This window comes from Drosophila albomicans, chromosome 3, assembly GCF_009650485.2.
Source record: "Drosophila albomicans strain 15112-1751.03 chromosome 3, ASM965048v2, whole genome shotgun sequence".
NCBI classification, from domain to species: domain Eukaryota; kingdom Metazoa; phylum Arthropoda; class Insecta; order Diptera; family Drosophilidae; genus Drosophila; species Drosophila albomicans.
In genome coordinates, this window is record NC_047629.2 from 31,872,033 (window position 1) to 31,888,787 (window position 16,755).

Genomic DNA, 16,755 nt, shown 5'->3' on the forward strand with positions numbered 1-16,755 from the left:
CTTTTTCATGTTGTCGCGCTTAATTAAAAACTGCAAGCTCAGCTCTAATATGCAGATACTTGTACGGGAAATGTAAAAATATTTTTTACATACACATATTTAATTTACGCATCGACTTTAATATGCGTTGAGAAAAATGTGGAAAGCCAAAGCAAACTTCATGCAATATAAATAAAAGCCAAAGCTATGCACATGTGAACGGAAGAATACTTATATTATATTATATTTGGGGCAGACGAAAATAGAAAATACTCGTAGTTTTTTGTGCACTCGCTTTAAGCTCAGACAGTGCCAATTCGAATGTAAATAACCAAAATAGTTGAAGTGTAAACCGCTCCAGAGAGATAAACTGACAATGCCAAAGAATTCACATTTTTTTCCCCCGTATGCATGTTTGGCTAAAGTTTTTTTTTTCGCAACTGTGCAGATGGATAAAAAAATGCTGTGAAAATATCAATTTAAGCGGAAAAGCAAAGTAGAGCATACTTTTGCATAGGGAAATTCGACAAACTCAGCATGTGGAAGATAAGAATTAAAGTTTCCACAGCACGCTTGTATTTCAGATAAGTTTTAAAGTCTTGTATAAGTTGTGTTTGTTTACAATTATAGTTTTGTTATAGAACTGCTATCAGCTAAATGACTGTGTAAATACTTGATAAGAGCCGAGGCCCAATAATTTCATTATTGAGATAGTCTTAGAGAGGAGCTATTAATAAAATGTTTACCGAGTGCTTATCAGTCTACTTAACAAATTCTAAATACACTGATGTCACTTAAAAAATTCACACTTGAATATTTATTATAAAAGGAAAGTAAGTCCACAGTTAAGTCGCATTATATCGAGATTACCAAGTATAAAAGTCAAAATTAGAAAGGGTATTTTCCCGAAAAATTATCAAATTTGCAACTTATCAAAAAGCAGATAGATAACGTGACTTTCTTTATTTCTATCAGCATTTGATAAAGCTACTGAACATGAAAGTATTCTCATTCTTAGAGCACTTTTATTTTAAACGATTATAATCTATCTAATGGCACTTTCATGCTTAGAATACTTAATTTTAAATTATCACATAAAAATTTGATATTCAGCATTCGTGTGAGTGTCGGCGAAATCGATGCAATTAATTCTTAAACTAACACTGATTAAAGATTAAAGAAACTGAGGTACAAAAAGTACCAAATTATCAAAGATACGCCATATAAAAAATTCATTTCATTCTTTTCATCAATTCAAGCAATATATTTAGTAAAAGAGATAGAGTATATATTAAAAATGTCACAAAATGTGTAAAGTATTCAAATCGAAGATAATATTTCATATGTTATTTTGTCCCCCACTTTAGTCACTAAGATATAAACTCCTTCAGATCCGCATTCAACTTATATATATTATCGTTGAAAACTTGGCTAGTCTGGCTAGTAATTCTTTAGTAGCCAAATAATAAAATGCTTATAAGCTTATAAGTACACTCTTAACATTTCAGATTAGATATCACAGTATTGAATGCTAAGCAACAAAACAAAAGAATAATTTTCGTATATAATATCAATACGCCTTACATAGTAACATAATATTTCTAAAAGTTCTTGTTAAATTGTCTTTTTTATTCATTATAAACTATGATTAGAAATCACTTTATCAAACGCCAAAGAATCTTAAGCAATAAAACCAAAGAATATATATCTTATCACATGCAAATATTAACAATCTTTACATTTTTATAAGTTCATTACAATTGCCATATTTATTCATTATTTCTGATTAGATATTACAGTATTGAATACCAAACAACCTTAAGCAATAAAATCAAAGAATATACTTCTTATGTCATAAAAAATATCACTTTATTAAATATGAATAACACAGTCGTATAACATATATACAACTTTAAGTTCAATTGACTTATTAATTCATTATAATTACCCTGTTTAATATATACACATATGTACAAGCAGCAGGCATACATTTGAATACATCCTCAATGTAAACAAGTAGCTTACTGCACGCATACCAATCATCCGTATACAATCATTATATACGCCTCAACAAATTTGACATCAATGTAAACAACAATTCAACGCCAAAAACAATGACGTAATTATCAACGTTCAAAAAACAACATTGCTAAACTCGTTCCACACGCACGTTGATGCCGCCAATTGTACCCAGCACAAAAGGCATCGGATCGTAGTTCAGAGGAATATCAGTCTCATCGCATACCGAGAACTTGAAGTTCTGGATCAACTGGGCCAGGCCAATACGTGTCTGCATTTGGCCAAAACGCATTCCCACACAGTTCCTTGGACCATCGCCAAAGGGCAACCACTCGACAGAGTCTCGGTTGGCAACTTCATCGGCGGAGAAGCGATCGGGATCGAATTTGGTGGGTTCTGTGTAGAAATCTTCATCGCGATGAATGGCACAGGCGGGAACAATCACCTGAGTGCCCTTAGGTATAACATAATTGGGATGTCCGGGCACAATGTAATCTTTCAGAGCTTTGCGCTCCAAGAAAGGCACAATCGTATAGAGACGAAGAGTTTCTGTTGAGAAAGAAGCAAGTTGAGCACTTGTTTGTTCGAAAACTTTCTGCTTATTTTACCTGAGATGACTTGATCCAAATAACGCATATCCTTGATGCATTCGTAAGTTAATTTATCGTTATGTTTTTGAAGCACGGCATTAACCTCTTCTCTGAGTTTGTCCTGTATGTCTTGATGCTGAGCCAGCTCATAGAGGCAGTAGCTCATGGTAGACGAGGAAGTTTCAAAGCCAGCCAGATAGAAGACAAAGACTTGAGCAGCCAACTCGCCAATGTCCAATCCCGTAATCACTTCCCCATTATCCAAAGTGAAGGATCCCTTCTGTTTTAGTTCAATCAACATTTCCATGAAGTCGTTACGCTTGATCTTTTCCTTTTCTCTGTAGGCGAGTGTTTCGTTCACCAACCCCATGAAGAACTCGTGGACGTCATCGGGTATCATTCGCATGCGCAGTTTAGCCGCCACATTGGGGAAACTGAAGTGGAATGCAGTAAGGAGTGGTCCATGTCGCATTTCGGTGATGGCTTTCTTGGCCATGGTGCGGAAATCGGTGACCGGAGTGCGCAGAGTGTTGCATTCAATGCCAAAGGCACAAGTACCAATGACATCGGTGGTGAAGCGAGCCATCAGCTCTTTTATCTCAATGATAGAACCGCCAGTTTTGGCGGGAACCTGTTCGAACATCACTTTGACAAATTCCTCAGACACCTTAATGACCGTGGGGAACATGAACTTCATTTTGCCGGAAGTGAAAGTAGGTGAAAGCTTCTGTCGCATTTCCTTCCAGCGTTTGCCATCCAAGTTAAAGAGGTGACCAGTCAAAGGATCGTCACGCACATTGTGGAACTGTCCGCGATCTGCAAAGTTGGTGAAATCCTTGATGAGCACATTCTTGGCCAACTTGATGTCCATGATGAAAGCGCTGCGCCTTTGCAGAAAGTTGAAGCCCACAAATGGATGGCCGCTTTTGCGATACTTATTGTAGTAATCGTAGACGAGATCGTGGATGACACGATTCTTGCGGAATCCCACAAGATTGCCATAGAATGGATGTGGAGGATCTTGGGGTATACCCCGATTCCTCCAGAATGTGGCATTGCGATGCAGCAGGTACGCAATTACCGCCGATATTGTGATCAGCAAATAGATGATGAATAACATTTTGTGAAGTGCTTTGAGCAACTTTCGAATTGAAACTGACTGCTCGCTGGTCAAACAACTTGTATTTTATGCTCTCCGATCAAGACAACACGTTGCGAGATTTCTGTTTAACAAAAATCACAATGATTTGGCAAAATTGATTTCCCACTGAGCCTGTTGATAACAACGCAAATGTGCTTAGCGTTTTTTGTACGAGAGTGAGTTTTTTATTGATAACAACGATCATGCTTAGCAAACATTTATTTGAAAAAAAAGCTAAACACGCAGTTGATACTCAAACTTGAAGTTTGTTTTGCTTTGTTTTTGCTGTGCTCTTTTCGAAGAGAAATCCTCCTTGTGTCTACAAACAAATCTCTCTTAAAAAGCATGAAAACAAATAATAAACAAGTAAAACCCGCTTTAGTGGAACACATTGTGTTTTACTACAATGATTGATAACAAACGTGTCGTGCACATGTATGCATAGTATTGAATATAGATCGTTAGGTAGATAATTATCTCAAATTATTAAAAAAAAAAACATGTAAGTAATTCTGGATTTTGGTAAAGTATAAGCTTGGCATATAAAATATAAACTTAATTTGTTCTACATAAATGGAGGAACACATATAAAAAATAGTTCGACATAACTTAATATTGATGGCGATTAAGAGAGTATATATTGTACAGCGACGGAAATTTTTCCCTTTGCAGTTTTCATAACAAATATACATTTTTTGTGCCAATTTTTAATAAGCATAGAGTATATAACCAGCGCTTTAAATACAGCACATAAAATAATTTAAAGTCTTCTAATAAGTGATAATCAATTTCGTAGCCAGCAATCCACTAACATATCATGGAAATAAAAGTGTTGGACTACTTTAGGTCAAGTAATTTTGTATCGCTTCACAATAATTTGTTAAACCATACAATTGAAATGATGAAGCAAATATCTCTTTATAATAACAATTAATTTTAATAAAACTGACAACATTTGTCTTAGTTTTTATCCCAATTACATTTTATATTTATTATGTTTAACAATGTCGTATACACTTCTTATTTAAACACGCTCCACACGCAAATTGATGCCATAAACGGTGCCCAAGACAAAAGACCTTGGATCATATGTGAGCGGGATTTCAGTCTTATCGCACACCGAGAACTTAAAGTTCTTGATCAACTGGGCCAGGCCAATACGTGTCTGCATTTGGCCAAAACGCATTCCCACACAGTTCCTTGGACCATCACCAAAGGGCAACCACTCCACAGAATCTCGGTTGGCAACTTGTTCGGCTGAGAAGCGTTCAGGATCGAACATCTCAGGGTCAGGATAGAGATCTTCATCGCGGTGATAGGCTGTGGCAGGTATGATCACTTGGGTGCCCTTCTCTATGACTAGCTTTGGATGACCAGGCACAACATAATCATTGAGTGCTTTGCGTTCAAGATGCGGCACAATCGTGTAGAGTCGAAGGGTTTCTAAGAACAGAAAACTCACAATAAGAATCCAACAGCATTCGAAAGTTTATCAATTGTCTTACCAGATATGATCTGATCCAAGTAACGCATCTCTTTGATGCATTCATAGCTGAGTTTATCATTGTGTTTCTCCAGCACACTATTAATGTTATCTCTGAGTTTATCCTGGATATCCTGATGCTGAGCTAGTTCATAGAGAGCGTAACTCATAGTAGATGAGGAAGTCTCAAAACCAGCCAGATAAAAGACAAAGACTTGAGCTGCGAGTTCTCCAATGTCCAATCCCTTGACCACTTCTCCGTTCTCTAGAGTGTAACTTCCCTTTTGTTTCATTTCGATGAGCATTTCCATGAAATCGTTGCGCTTGATCTTTTCCTTCTCTCTGTAGGTGATAGTTTCATTCACCAATCGCATGAAGAACTCATGGATGTCATTGGGTACCTTACGAATTCTCAGCTTGCGAGCCAAATTCGGGAAACTGAAGATCAGGAACGTTAGGAATTTGCCATTACGCATTTCAGTAAGAGATCTTTGCGCCATGGTGCGGAAATCGGTGACCGGAGTGCGCAGAGTGTTGCACTCAATTCCAAAGGCACAGCAACCAATGACATCGGTAGTGAAGCGAGCCATCAGCTCTTTAATCTCAATGATAGAACCTCCCGCTTTTGCGGGAACTTGTTCACTTATGACATTGACCAATTCCTCAGAGACTTTGATGACAGTGGGGAACATGAACTTCATTTTACCGGAAGTAAAAGTGGGCGAAAGTCTTTGGCGCATTTCCTTCCAGCGTTTGCCGTCCAAGTTGAAGAGATGCGCAGACAGAGGATCATCACGTTCATTGTGGAAGAGACCGCGATCGGTAAAGTTGCTAAAATCCTTGATCAGTACATTCTTGGCCAACTTTGAGTCGATAATGTAGGCACTGCGTTTGTGCAAGAAGTGGAAGCCGACAAAGGGGAAGCCAGATTTACGGAATTTGTTGTAGTATTCCTGGTGAATGTTGTGCAAGACACGATCCTTTTTGAAGCCCTTGATATTGCCATAGAATGGATGCGGAGTTTCCTGAGGAATGCCACGATTCCTCCAGTAGTTGAGGTTGCGATGCAAGATGTATGCGATCAGTGCGGGAATCGCGAACAGTAAATAAATTAATGCCCACATTTAACAGCTTCGTTTGAACTTTGAGAAGATACTGAGTAGATGGAGTACGTGTTGAGGGTGTTTTATATAGATTTGTTTGAGACTCAGCGTGATTTGACAAAAACTTCTTTATTGTTCAAGTCAGCACGAAACATTTACTCTGCTGAGAATATAAACATTGAGTTGGGAAAAAAACAATGTTGATAAGAAATAACTAATACCGGTCGAACACACATCGACTCAGCATAAACTTTTGTTGCAATCTCTCTCTCTCTGACGTTAGTTCAAGTGATTCACATCCCAGTCGAGCCTCTTTATCTCGCGCTAAAGTCAATGTACAATGTGTTTTCTTAGTCTGTTTTTGACGAGATTCGGAAGACAAACCAAGAAGAATTCCCCGAATCAGGAGTCCGCTCAACTTTGTTGTTAGTAGACACAACACATTGATTAACAGGTGGGAGACTCATCTAAACAAATAATATATTTTTATGAAATTTGTGTGTGACAATCAACGATCGTTGCGCTCATATTAAATAATCGATGGAAATGTTTACAAAATGATTGCTCAATAATAACCATCGCTGACCTATTTAATTCTCATAATTGTGGTAAATCAAACATTTTTTTATTTTTTTTTATATATTCAAATGTTTTATTAAATAACAAGTAAGAAAGTTACAGTCGAGTGTGCTCGACTGTGAGATACCCGCTACCCATTTTTAATAAAGGCAAAATATTGCGGTATCATTTTCAAAATATACCGAAAATACTAAAAAAATACTAAAAATATACCAAATGGTATGTTTGGTATATCGATATAGTATACCATTCAAAATATACCATAAACGGCACAATGTGCCAGATTGTCGGCCAAAGCAACTCAGACCCCTAGTACGTAGGCGTTTTTGCCCATACAAAAGTATTTCTTTAATAACTTCCACAATTTTTATCTGATCGCAACCAAATTTTCAGGAATCATAACTACTACAGTAATTATTGTATATACCAAAATTCGTAGCTCTAGCTTTAAAAATATGCTTGTTATTCGATTTTTTTGATTTGCGGGGGAGGAAGTGGGCGTGGCAAAAATTTGAAACAAACTTGATCTGCGTGCAAACATAACAAATGCTGTCGAAAAAAAATTATAGCTCTATCTCTTATAGTCTCTGAGATCTAGGTGTTCATACGGACGGACGGACGGACGGACATGGCTATATCGTCTCGGCTGTTGACGCTGATCAAGAATATATATACTTTATAGGGTCGGAGATGCCTCCTTCTACCTGTTACATACATTTCCTGCCGGCACAAAGTTATAATACCCTTCTACCCTATGGGTAGCGGGTATAAAAATATATTCATATTACTGGCCTACAAATTTTTAAATTCCATTTTAATATTTAATTATATTTATTTATAATTGTGTTGATCATCATAATAATAAATTTATGCTCAGATAGATATCGGATACGAAACCTCATTTAATTCTTGGCACTTTCGTGGCTCCTCGGTTACACTCTAAACTCGCTCGGCTTTTACATATATACCCCCAATTGTGCCCAACACAATTGACATGGGATTATATTTAAGCGGAATGTCAGTCTTATCGCACACCGAGAACTTAAAGTTCTTTATCAACTGGGCCAGGCCAATACGTGTCTGCATTTGGCCAAAACGCATTCCCACACAGTTCCTTGGACCATCGCCAAAGGGCAACCACTCCACAGAGTCGCGGTTGGCAACTTGTTCGGCTGAGAAGCGTTCAGGATCGAATTTCATGGGGTCGGGATAGAGATCTTCGTCCCGGTGATAGGCAGCTGCAGGTATGTAAACGGTTATTCCCTTTGGTATAACATGTTTGGGATGACCGGGAACAACATAATCTTTTAGAGCTTTCCGCTCCAAGAAAGGCACGATTGTATAGAGACGCAGAGTTTCTGTAGATATAAAAGCAAGTTAAGAAGCCACCAATATCCAAAAATGGGATTTTTCTTACCCGATATGACCTGATCCAAGTAATCCATTGCTTTGATACTTTCATAAGTTAGTTTTCCTTCGTGTTGCTGTAAGACACTATTAATGTGTTCTCTGAGCTTATCCTGGATATCCTGATGCTGACTTAGCTCATAGAGAGCATAGCTCATGGTTGAAGAGGATGTTTCAAAGCCAGCTAAGAAGAACACGAAGACTTGAGCAGCGAGTTCTCCAATATCCAGTCCCTTGACCACTTCGCCATTCTCTAATGTGTAACTTCCCTTCTTCTTAAGTTCAATCAACATCTCCATGAAATCGTTGCGCTTGATATTCTCCTTTTCCCTATAGGCGATTGTTTCGTTTACCAAGCCCATGAAGAACTCATGGACATCATCGGGTATCAAACGCATGTGCAGCTTATTCGCCAGTTCTGGAAAACTGAATGCGAAAGCTGTGAGTAAAGCACCATGACGGAGATCGGTGAACACCTTGCTTCCCATTTTACGGAAATCGGTGTCTGGGGTGCGAAGAGTGTTGCACTCAATGCCAAAGGCGCAGGTGCCAATGACGTCAGTGGTGAAGCGAGCCATCAGTTCTTTGATCTCGATAATAGCACCTCCAGATTTGGCTGGGACGTCTTCAAACATCACCTTAACGAACTCTTCGGATACTTTTATAACAGTGGGAAACATGAACTTCATTTTGCCAGAGGTAAACGTGGGTGAGAGTCTCTGTCGCATTTCTTTCCAGCGCTTGCCATCCAAGTTGAAGAGGTGACCAGTCAAAGGGTCATCGTGCGTGTTGTGGAACTGTCCGCGATCGGCAAAGTTGCTAAAATCCTTGATTAACACATTCTTCGCTAATTGTATATCCATGATGAGGACACTTCTCTTGAACAGAAAACTGAAACCCACAAAGGGATGACCCGCTTTTCGGAATTTGTTATAATATTCCTCGAAAATATCGTGAACGACGCGATTCTTGCGGAAGCCAATCATGTTGCCGTAGAATGGATGTGGAGGATCCTGAGGAATTCCTCGATTCAGCCAAAACGTTGTGTTGCTATATATAAGATATGCAACTAGCGCGGATATTGCGATCACCAAATATATTAAAAAGATCATTTTGAAATTTCAGACAGCTTCGTCTGAGGTTGCGGGTAGCACTGAGAGTTGTCGAGTACATTTCGCATTCAGCAAAGCTTTCGTTGCCATTCATCATGATGCAGCAACTTTTTTGTGTAGTTTTCATAAGACGAGAAACTTGATTGTGAGTATACCCGGCTGAGTAACTTACACTCGTAATTTAGCAATTACTGGTGAGTAAATAACAGGCGATTACTTCTATAGTGTAGAGATCTCGCACAAAACCTGTCACACTCTCTGTAGCCGGTTGTTTTCAGAGAACTTTTATATACATTAAATGCAATTTGCTCAATTGAATGAAATGTTCTCAAATTAATGATGTGCACTGTTGAAATTAAATTAAAATCGGATTCTTATCTGAATTCTATATTATATATAGATCATTAAATATTTCTTATTAAATATGGTTTGAATTGTAATTAAGAAACCAAAGTTAAATCATGTATTATCAGGTTTCAAGTTTAAAGAAATTGCATGTTTATATATTTAACATTCACTTTCAAAATTTTATTCCGTCTCCATCTCACTCCGTTAATCGAAATGCTTGATAATTTCATAGAGTATATTAACAGTTACTCCCACTAAGAGAAATAATGTAAGCGATATGAATACATCAGTTCTGTTATTTAACAGCCGACGTTGACGTTAAGTTTTTTTTATACTCAACAGTCAACCGTTTAGTAAGGTATTCAAGTAATGATAATGTCAATATCAAGGCTTACTATGTTGATAGTGAAAGATAACTACTTTGAGCGACACAAATAAAAAATTTGTATGAGTATTCTATAAAATGGGAGCGGGAATTTCGCAGTCGGGCATTTCAACTTTTATGATTACTAGTTTTGCACATATTGAAAAATTTATATTTTTTTGCTTTTGTTGTTTCCACTATGTACTTAAGTACGTACAATTTATTTTATGACGTTAAGTTATATTTCATTCTCTCGTAATACCTAATTAATGTATAACTTAAAATCATACATAATTTTTCCAACACATTTATTTTTCTATTTAGCAATTGCAGTTCAAATTCGCTCGACCCGCACAAATATGCCACCCACTGTGCCCAATGCAACCGATTTGGTATTATAGATAAGTGGAATGTCAGTCTTATCGCACACCGAGAACTTAAAGTTCTTTATCAGCTGGGCCAGGCCAATACGTGTCTGCATTTGACCAAAACGCATTCCCACACAGTTCCTAGGACCATCACCAAAGGGCAACCACTCGACAGAATCACGGTTGGCAACTTGTTCGGCTGAGAAACGTTCAGGATCGAATTTCATGGGGTCGGGATAGAGATCTTCGTCCCGGTGATAGGCAGCTGCAGGTATGTAAACGGTTATTCCCTTTGGTATAACATGTTTGGGATGACCGGGAACAACATAATCTTTTAGAGCTTTCCGCTCCAAGAAAGGCACGATTGTATAGAGACGCAGAGTTTCTGTAGATATAAAAGCAAGTTAAGAGCTTGGTGGATAGCTCCAAAAATGCGATTTTTCTTACCCGATATGACCTGATCCAAGTAATCCATTGCTTTGATACTTTCATAAGTTAGTTTTCCTTCGTGTTGCTGTAAGACACTATTGATGTGTTCTCTGAGCTTATCCTGGATATCCTGATGCTGACTTAGCTCATAGAGAGCATAGCTCATGGTAGAAGAGGATGTTTCAAAGCCACCCACATAGAACACAAAGACTTGAGCTGCGAGCTCTCCAATATCCAGTCCCTTGACCACTTCGCCATTCTCTAGTGTGTAACTTCCCTTCTTTTTGAGTTCAATCAGCATCTCCATAAAATCGTTGCGCTTGATATTCTCTTTTTTTCTATATGCGATTGTTTCGTTTACCAGTCCCATGAAGAACTCATGGACATCATCTGGTATCATACGCATATGCAGCTTGTTCGCCAGTTCCGGAAAACTGAATATGAAAGCTGTGAGTAAAGCACCGTGACGAAAATCGGTTAGAGCCTTACTTCCCATCTTACGAAAATCGGTGTCTGGAGTGCGAAGAGTGTTGCATTCAATGCCAAAGGCACAGGTGCCAATGACGTCAGTGGTGAAGCAAGCCATCAGTTCTTTGATCTCGATAATAGCACCTCCAGACTTGGCTGGGACTTCTTCAAACATAACTTTAACAAACTCCTCGGACACCTTGATGACTGTGGGGAACATGAACTTCATTTTACCGGAAGTAAAAGTGGGCGAAAGTCTCTGTCTCATTTGTCTCCATCTCTTGCCGTCCAAGTTGAAAAGATGTCCAGACAAAGGATCATCTTCCACATTGTGGAACTGTCCGCGATCGGCAAAGTTGCTGAAATCCTTGATTAACACATTCTTGGCTAATTGAATGTCCATGATGAGGGCACCTTTCTTAAACAGAAAACTGAAACCCACAAAGGGATGACCTGCCTTTCGGAATTTGTTATAATATTCCTCGAAAATATCGTGTATAACACGATTCTTGCGAAGCCAATCATGTTGCCGTAGAATGGATGTGGAGGATCCTGAGGAATTCCTTGATTAAGCCAAAACGTTCTGTTGCTATATATGAGATATGCAACTACCGCGGATATTGCGATCACCAAATATATTAAAAAGATCATTTTGAATTTGTGAACAGCTTTGACTGAGGTTGCGGGTAGCACTGAGAGTTGTCGTGTACATTGCGCATTCAGCAAAGCTTTTGTTATCATTCATCATGATGAAGCAACTGTTTTGAGTAGTTTTCATGCGGCGAGAGACTTGATTATGAAGTGAAGTATATTGATATCCTGTTAAATTGAGTAAGCATCATTTGAGTATAGCTCTTTTGAGCATGGCACCTGGTGTTGTTCATCTGATTAGCGTAATGCAGAAGCATTATGAAATAGTTGAGCTGAATGTTGAAATAATTGTGCTGAATGACGAAATAAATAATGAGAGCGACGGCTTGCGACCAGTCAGTTTCTGAAGACACAACAGTGAACATCATGAAATAGTTGTGCTGAATGTTGAAATAGATGTGCTGAATGACGAAGTAGCGAATGAGAGCGACGGCTTGCGATCTGTCAGTTTCTGAAGACACAACAGTGAACATCATGTGTTCTGACATATACAGTATGTCAAGAAACTCTTTACACACTGAAAAAAACACATATTTTTTGACTTTGCATGCAAAAATAACGCCTTTAGTTATTATTTTTCAATATTTTTTTAATGCAGATCTATTATTTAGCAAATTTCAAATTAGTATGTACAAAAATAAAAACAATATAACGAAAGGGAAAATTTTAAATCAACAAAATATAAGTTTACACATTTTTGACACTGTCAAGAAAGTGTTTTACACACTTTAGTTTTCGATTCTGTTTTGTTCTATTTTTAGAAAAAACTGTACTTTATTGTTAACTATGCTTCTGCACTATTCGTTATTTTTGCATTCCTTTTCATTCAATTGCGAAATCTTGCTACGCACTTGTCAAAAAGCTGATTTTTAAATTATTTGACATGCCTGGAGCTGGGTTGTCTTTTGACGTTACCCAATTGACTTATTATAGTCACCAAATTGGAAAATTTGTAGCTTAGCTAGTGGAGCTACTTGGGGTATCGCGAAAAATAATGTATAATGCTCCAAATCGAGCCGAAAATGAAGAAAAACTCCAAGTAAAGTGTGGAAATGGTCGAAAAATGGATATTGACGAGCGGGCAGACCGCCTTATTATGGGCAAGGTTCGTCAAAACCCCCAAATTTTGATCAGGAGCCATGCTAAGGAGTTGGAAGAAGGGTGTGACACGGTCAATTCACATGAAATCGTCCGCCAACTAATTCTGCGGAACAAATACTCTTCAACCGTTGCAACGGTTGCGCGTAAGAAGCCGCTGCTTTCGAAAGTAAATGTTGAAAACGCTTAAATTTTGGCTTTTAACATGAGAATCACGCCGGACAACTATTGGGATGACGTCGTACTCTATGTCCAAACCAAAAAAAATGCTATACTACAATGATGGACCAACTAGAGTATGGCACAAGCCGTTAACAGCCTTACATCAGCGCAACATCATTCTGACAGTAAAATTGGGAAAATAGTATTTGCTCCACAGAATTAGTTGGCGGACGATTTCATGTGAATTGACCGTGTCACACCCTTCTTCCAACTCCTTAGCATGGGTCCTGATCAAAATTTGGGGGTTTTGACGAACCTTGCCCATAATAAGGCGGTCTGCCCGCTCGTCAATATCCATTTTTCGACCATTTCCACACTTTACTTGGAGTTTTTCTTCATTTTCGGCTCGATTTGGAGCATTATACATTATTTTTCGCGATACCCCAAGTAGCTCCACTAGCTAAGCTACAAATTTTCCAATTTGGTGACTATAATAAGTCAATTGGGTAACGTCAAAAGACAACCCAGCTCCAGGCATGTCAAATAATTTAAAAATCAGCTTTTTGACAAGTGCGTAGCAAGATTTCGCAATTGAATGAAAAGGAATGCAAAAATAACGAATAGTGCAGAAGCATAGTTAACAATAAAGTACAGTTTTTTCTAAAAATAGAACAAAACAGAATCGAAAACTAAAGTGTGTAAACACTTTCTTGACAGTGTCAAAAATGTGTAAACTTATATTTTGTTGATTTTTAAAATTTTCCCTTTCGTTATATTGTTTTTATTTTTGTACATACTAATTTGAAATTTGCTAAATAATAGATCTGCATTAAAAAAATATTGAAAAATAATAACTAAAGGCGTTATTTTTGCATGCAAAGTCAAAAAATATGTGTTTTTTTCAGTGTGTAAAGAGTTTCTTGACATACTGTATATGAAATGCAATTTGTTCAATTGGATGAAATATTCTCAAATTAATAAAACGTAATATTAGATGCGAACTGTTGAAATCAATATCAATTATATATAGAAAATAAAGTATTTCAGATTAAATATATAATAGTTTGATTGGTAATACGGAATTCAGAGTTAAATCATGTATTATCAGACCTTAAACTTAAAGAAATTTCGTCTTTATGTCGAACTTTTATATTCGTAATTTTATTCCGTTTTCTTCACTTCATTAATCGAAAAGCTTGCTAATTTGAAAGAGTATATTAACAGTTATTACCATTAAGATAAATAATGTAAGTGATGTAGGTATAAATAACATTCTAACTTGACGTTGAGGTTTTTTTTCGACAGTTTAGTCGGCTATTCAAATAATATTAATGTCAATATCATAAGTATACTACTTTGTTAACAAGATAGCAACTTTGAACGACACAAACAATAATTTTGTATGAGTATTCTATAAAATGGGGACGGGAATTTCGCAGTCGGGCATTTCAACTTTTATGATTACTAGTTTTGCACATATTGAAAAATTGATATTTTGTTGCTTTTGTTGCAAAAGTCATTCCACTATGTAATTAAGTACAATTTATATTATGATTTTAGGTCATATTTCATGCTCTCGTAATACCTAATCAATGTATAACTTAAAATCACAAATAATTTTTTCAACACATTTATTTTTCTATTTAGCAATTGGAGTTCAAATTCGCTCGATCCGCACAAATATGCCACCCACAGTGCCCAATACAACCGATTTGGTATTATAGATAAGTGGAATGTCAGTCTTATCGCACACCGAGAACTTGAAGTTTTTTATCAACTGGGCCAGGCCAATACGTGTCTGCATTTGACCAAAACGCATTCCCACACAGTTCCTAGGACCATCACCAAAGGGCAACCACTCGACAGAATCACGGTTGGCAACTTGTTCGGCTGAGAAACGTTCAGGATCGAATTTCATGGGGTCGGGATAGAGATCTTCATCCCGGTGATAGGCAGCTGCAGGTATAAATACTGTCGTTCCCTTTGGTATAACGTAGCTGGGATGACCCGGAACAACATATTCGTTCTGAGCTTTCCGTTGCAAGAAAGGGACGATAGTATAGAGACGAAGAGTTTCTGAAGAGACAAATTAGATTTGAAAATCTATTGACCTTGAGAATATGACTGATTGTTTTACCTGATATGACTTGATTCAAGTAACGCATGGCTTTGATACTTTCATAAGTAAGTTTTCCCTCGAATTGCTGCAATACACTATTAATGTGTTCCCTCAGCTGTATCCTGTGTGCTGAGACAGTTCGTATAAAGCATAACTCATAGTGGAAGAAGATGTCTCAAAACCAGCCACATAAAACACAAAGACTTGGGCAGCGAGCTCTCCAATGTCTAGTCCCTTGACTACTTCGCCATCTTCTAGTGTGTAACTTCCCTTACTCTTGAGTTCAATCAACATCTCCATAAAATCGTTGCGCTTGATATTCTCCTTTTCCCTATAGGCGATTGTTTCGTTTACCAAGCCCATGAAGAACTCATGGACATCATCGGGTACTATTCTCATTCTCAGCTTCTCAGCCAGTTCGGGGAAACTGAATTCGAAAGCTGTGAGTAAAGCACCATGACGGACATCGGTGAACACCTTGCTTCCCATCTTACGGAAATCTGTGTCTGGAGTGCGAAGAGTGTTGCATTCAATGCCAAAGGCACAGGTGCCAATGACGTCAGTGGTGAAGCGTGCCATCAGCTCTTTGATCTCGATAATAGCACCTCCAGATTTGGCTGGGACTTCTTCAAACATCACCTTAACAAATTCCTCAGACACATTGATGACTGTGGGGAACATGAACTTCATTTTACCGGAAGTAAAAGTGGGTGAGAGTCTCTGTCTCATTTGTCTCCAACGCTTGCCGTCCAAGTTGAAAAGATGACCAGACAAGGGATCGTCTCTCACATTGTGGAACTGTCCGCGATCGGTAAAGTTGCTAAAATCCTTAATTAGCACATTCTTGGCTAGTTTAATGTCCATGATGAGGGCACCTTTCTTAAACAGAAAGCCGAATCCCACAAATGGATGACCCGCCTTTCGGTATTTGTTATAATATTCCTCGAGTATATCGTGCACAATGCGATTCTTGCGGAAGCCAACCATGTTGCCATAAAATGGATGTGGCGGCTCCTGAGGAATTCCTCGATTACGCCAATAATACGTATTGTTGTATATGTAATACGCGATAAGCGCGGATATTGCAATAACCAAGTATATGAAAATCATTTTGATTTTGCGAACTGCATCGACTGACCTTATTGCTTTAACTGAAAGTTTGTGCGCCCACAGTGTATTAAATAAAGCTTTCCATGCTATTCAGCATGATACATCAAGTACGTATATTGCGTAGTTTTCATTCGACAAAAGACATTTGTTTGTTTATATACCCGGCTGTGTAAATTATAGTGGTAAAACCGACGGCAGTTACGAGTGTGTAAATTTTGCAGTAGT

At 37.9% G+C, this 16,755-nt stretch overlaps 4 protein-coding genes and 2 pseudogenes across 6 annotated transcripts in view; all 6 read right to left on the bottom strand.

The window, feature by feature from the left end:
- LOC117572192 (rap guanine nucleotide exchange factor 4) overlaps positions 1-16,755 on the bottom strand; it is an 81,544-nt gene that overhangs the window by 29,596 nt on the left and 35,193 nt on the right. The window lies entirely within an intron of this gene.
- Positions 1,819-3,785, bottom strand: LOC117572198 (cytochrome P450 6a2-like). Its single transcript, XM_034254853.2, has 2 exons — positions 2,607-3,785; positions 1,819-2,547 (listed from the first exon to the last, which is right to left on the bottom strand). Exons 1-2 carry the CDS (start codon positions 3,706-3,708, stop codon positions 2,129-2,131), a joined length of 1,521 nt encoding a protein of 506 aa, XP_034110744.1. The 5' UTR covers positions 3,709-3,785; the 3' UTR covers positions 1,819-2,128.
- LOC117572199 (cytochrome P450 6a2-like) lies at positions 4,681-6,380 on the bottom strand. Its single transcript, XM_034254854.2, has 2 exons — positions 5,235-6,380; positions 4,681-5,172 (listed from the first exon to the last, which is right to left on the bottom strand). Exons 1-2 carry the CDS (start codon positions 6,334-6,336, stop codon positions 4,754-4,756), a joined length of 1,521 nt encoding a protein of 506 aa, XP_034110745.1. The 5' UTR covers positions 6,337-6,380; the 3' UTR covers positions 4,681-4,753.
- On the bottom strand, positions 7,706-9,441 carry LOC117572197 (cytochrome P450 6a2-like). The gene is made up of 2 exons (XM_034254852.2): positions 8,312-9,441; positions 7,706-8,252 (listed from the first exon to the last, which is right to left on the bottom strand). The coding sequence occupies exons 1-2, from the start codon at positions 9,411-9,413 to the stop codon at positions 7,834-7,836; spliced, it is 1,521 nt and encodes a 506-aa protein (XP_034110743.1). The 5' UTR covers positions 9,414-9,441; the 3' UTR covers positions 7,706-7,833.
- LOC117572195 (cytochrome P450 6a2-like) lies at positions 10,353-12,077 on the bottom strand (annotated as a pseudogene).
- LOC117572201 (cytochrome P450 6a2-like) lies at positions 14,546-16,678 on the bottom strand (annotated as a pseudogene).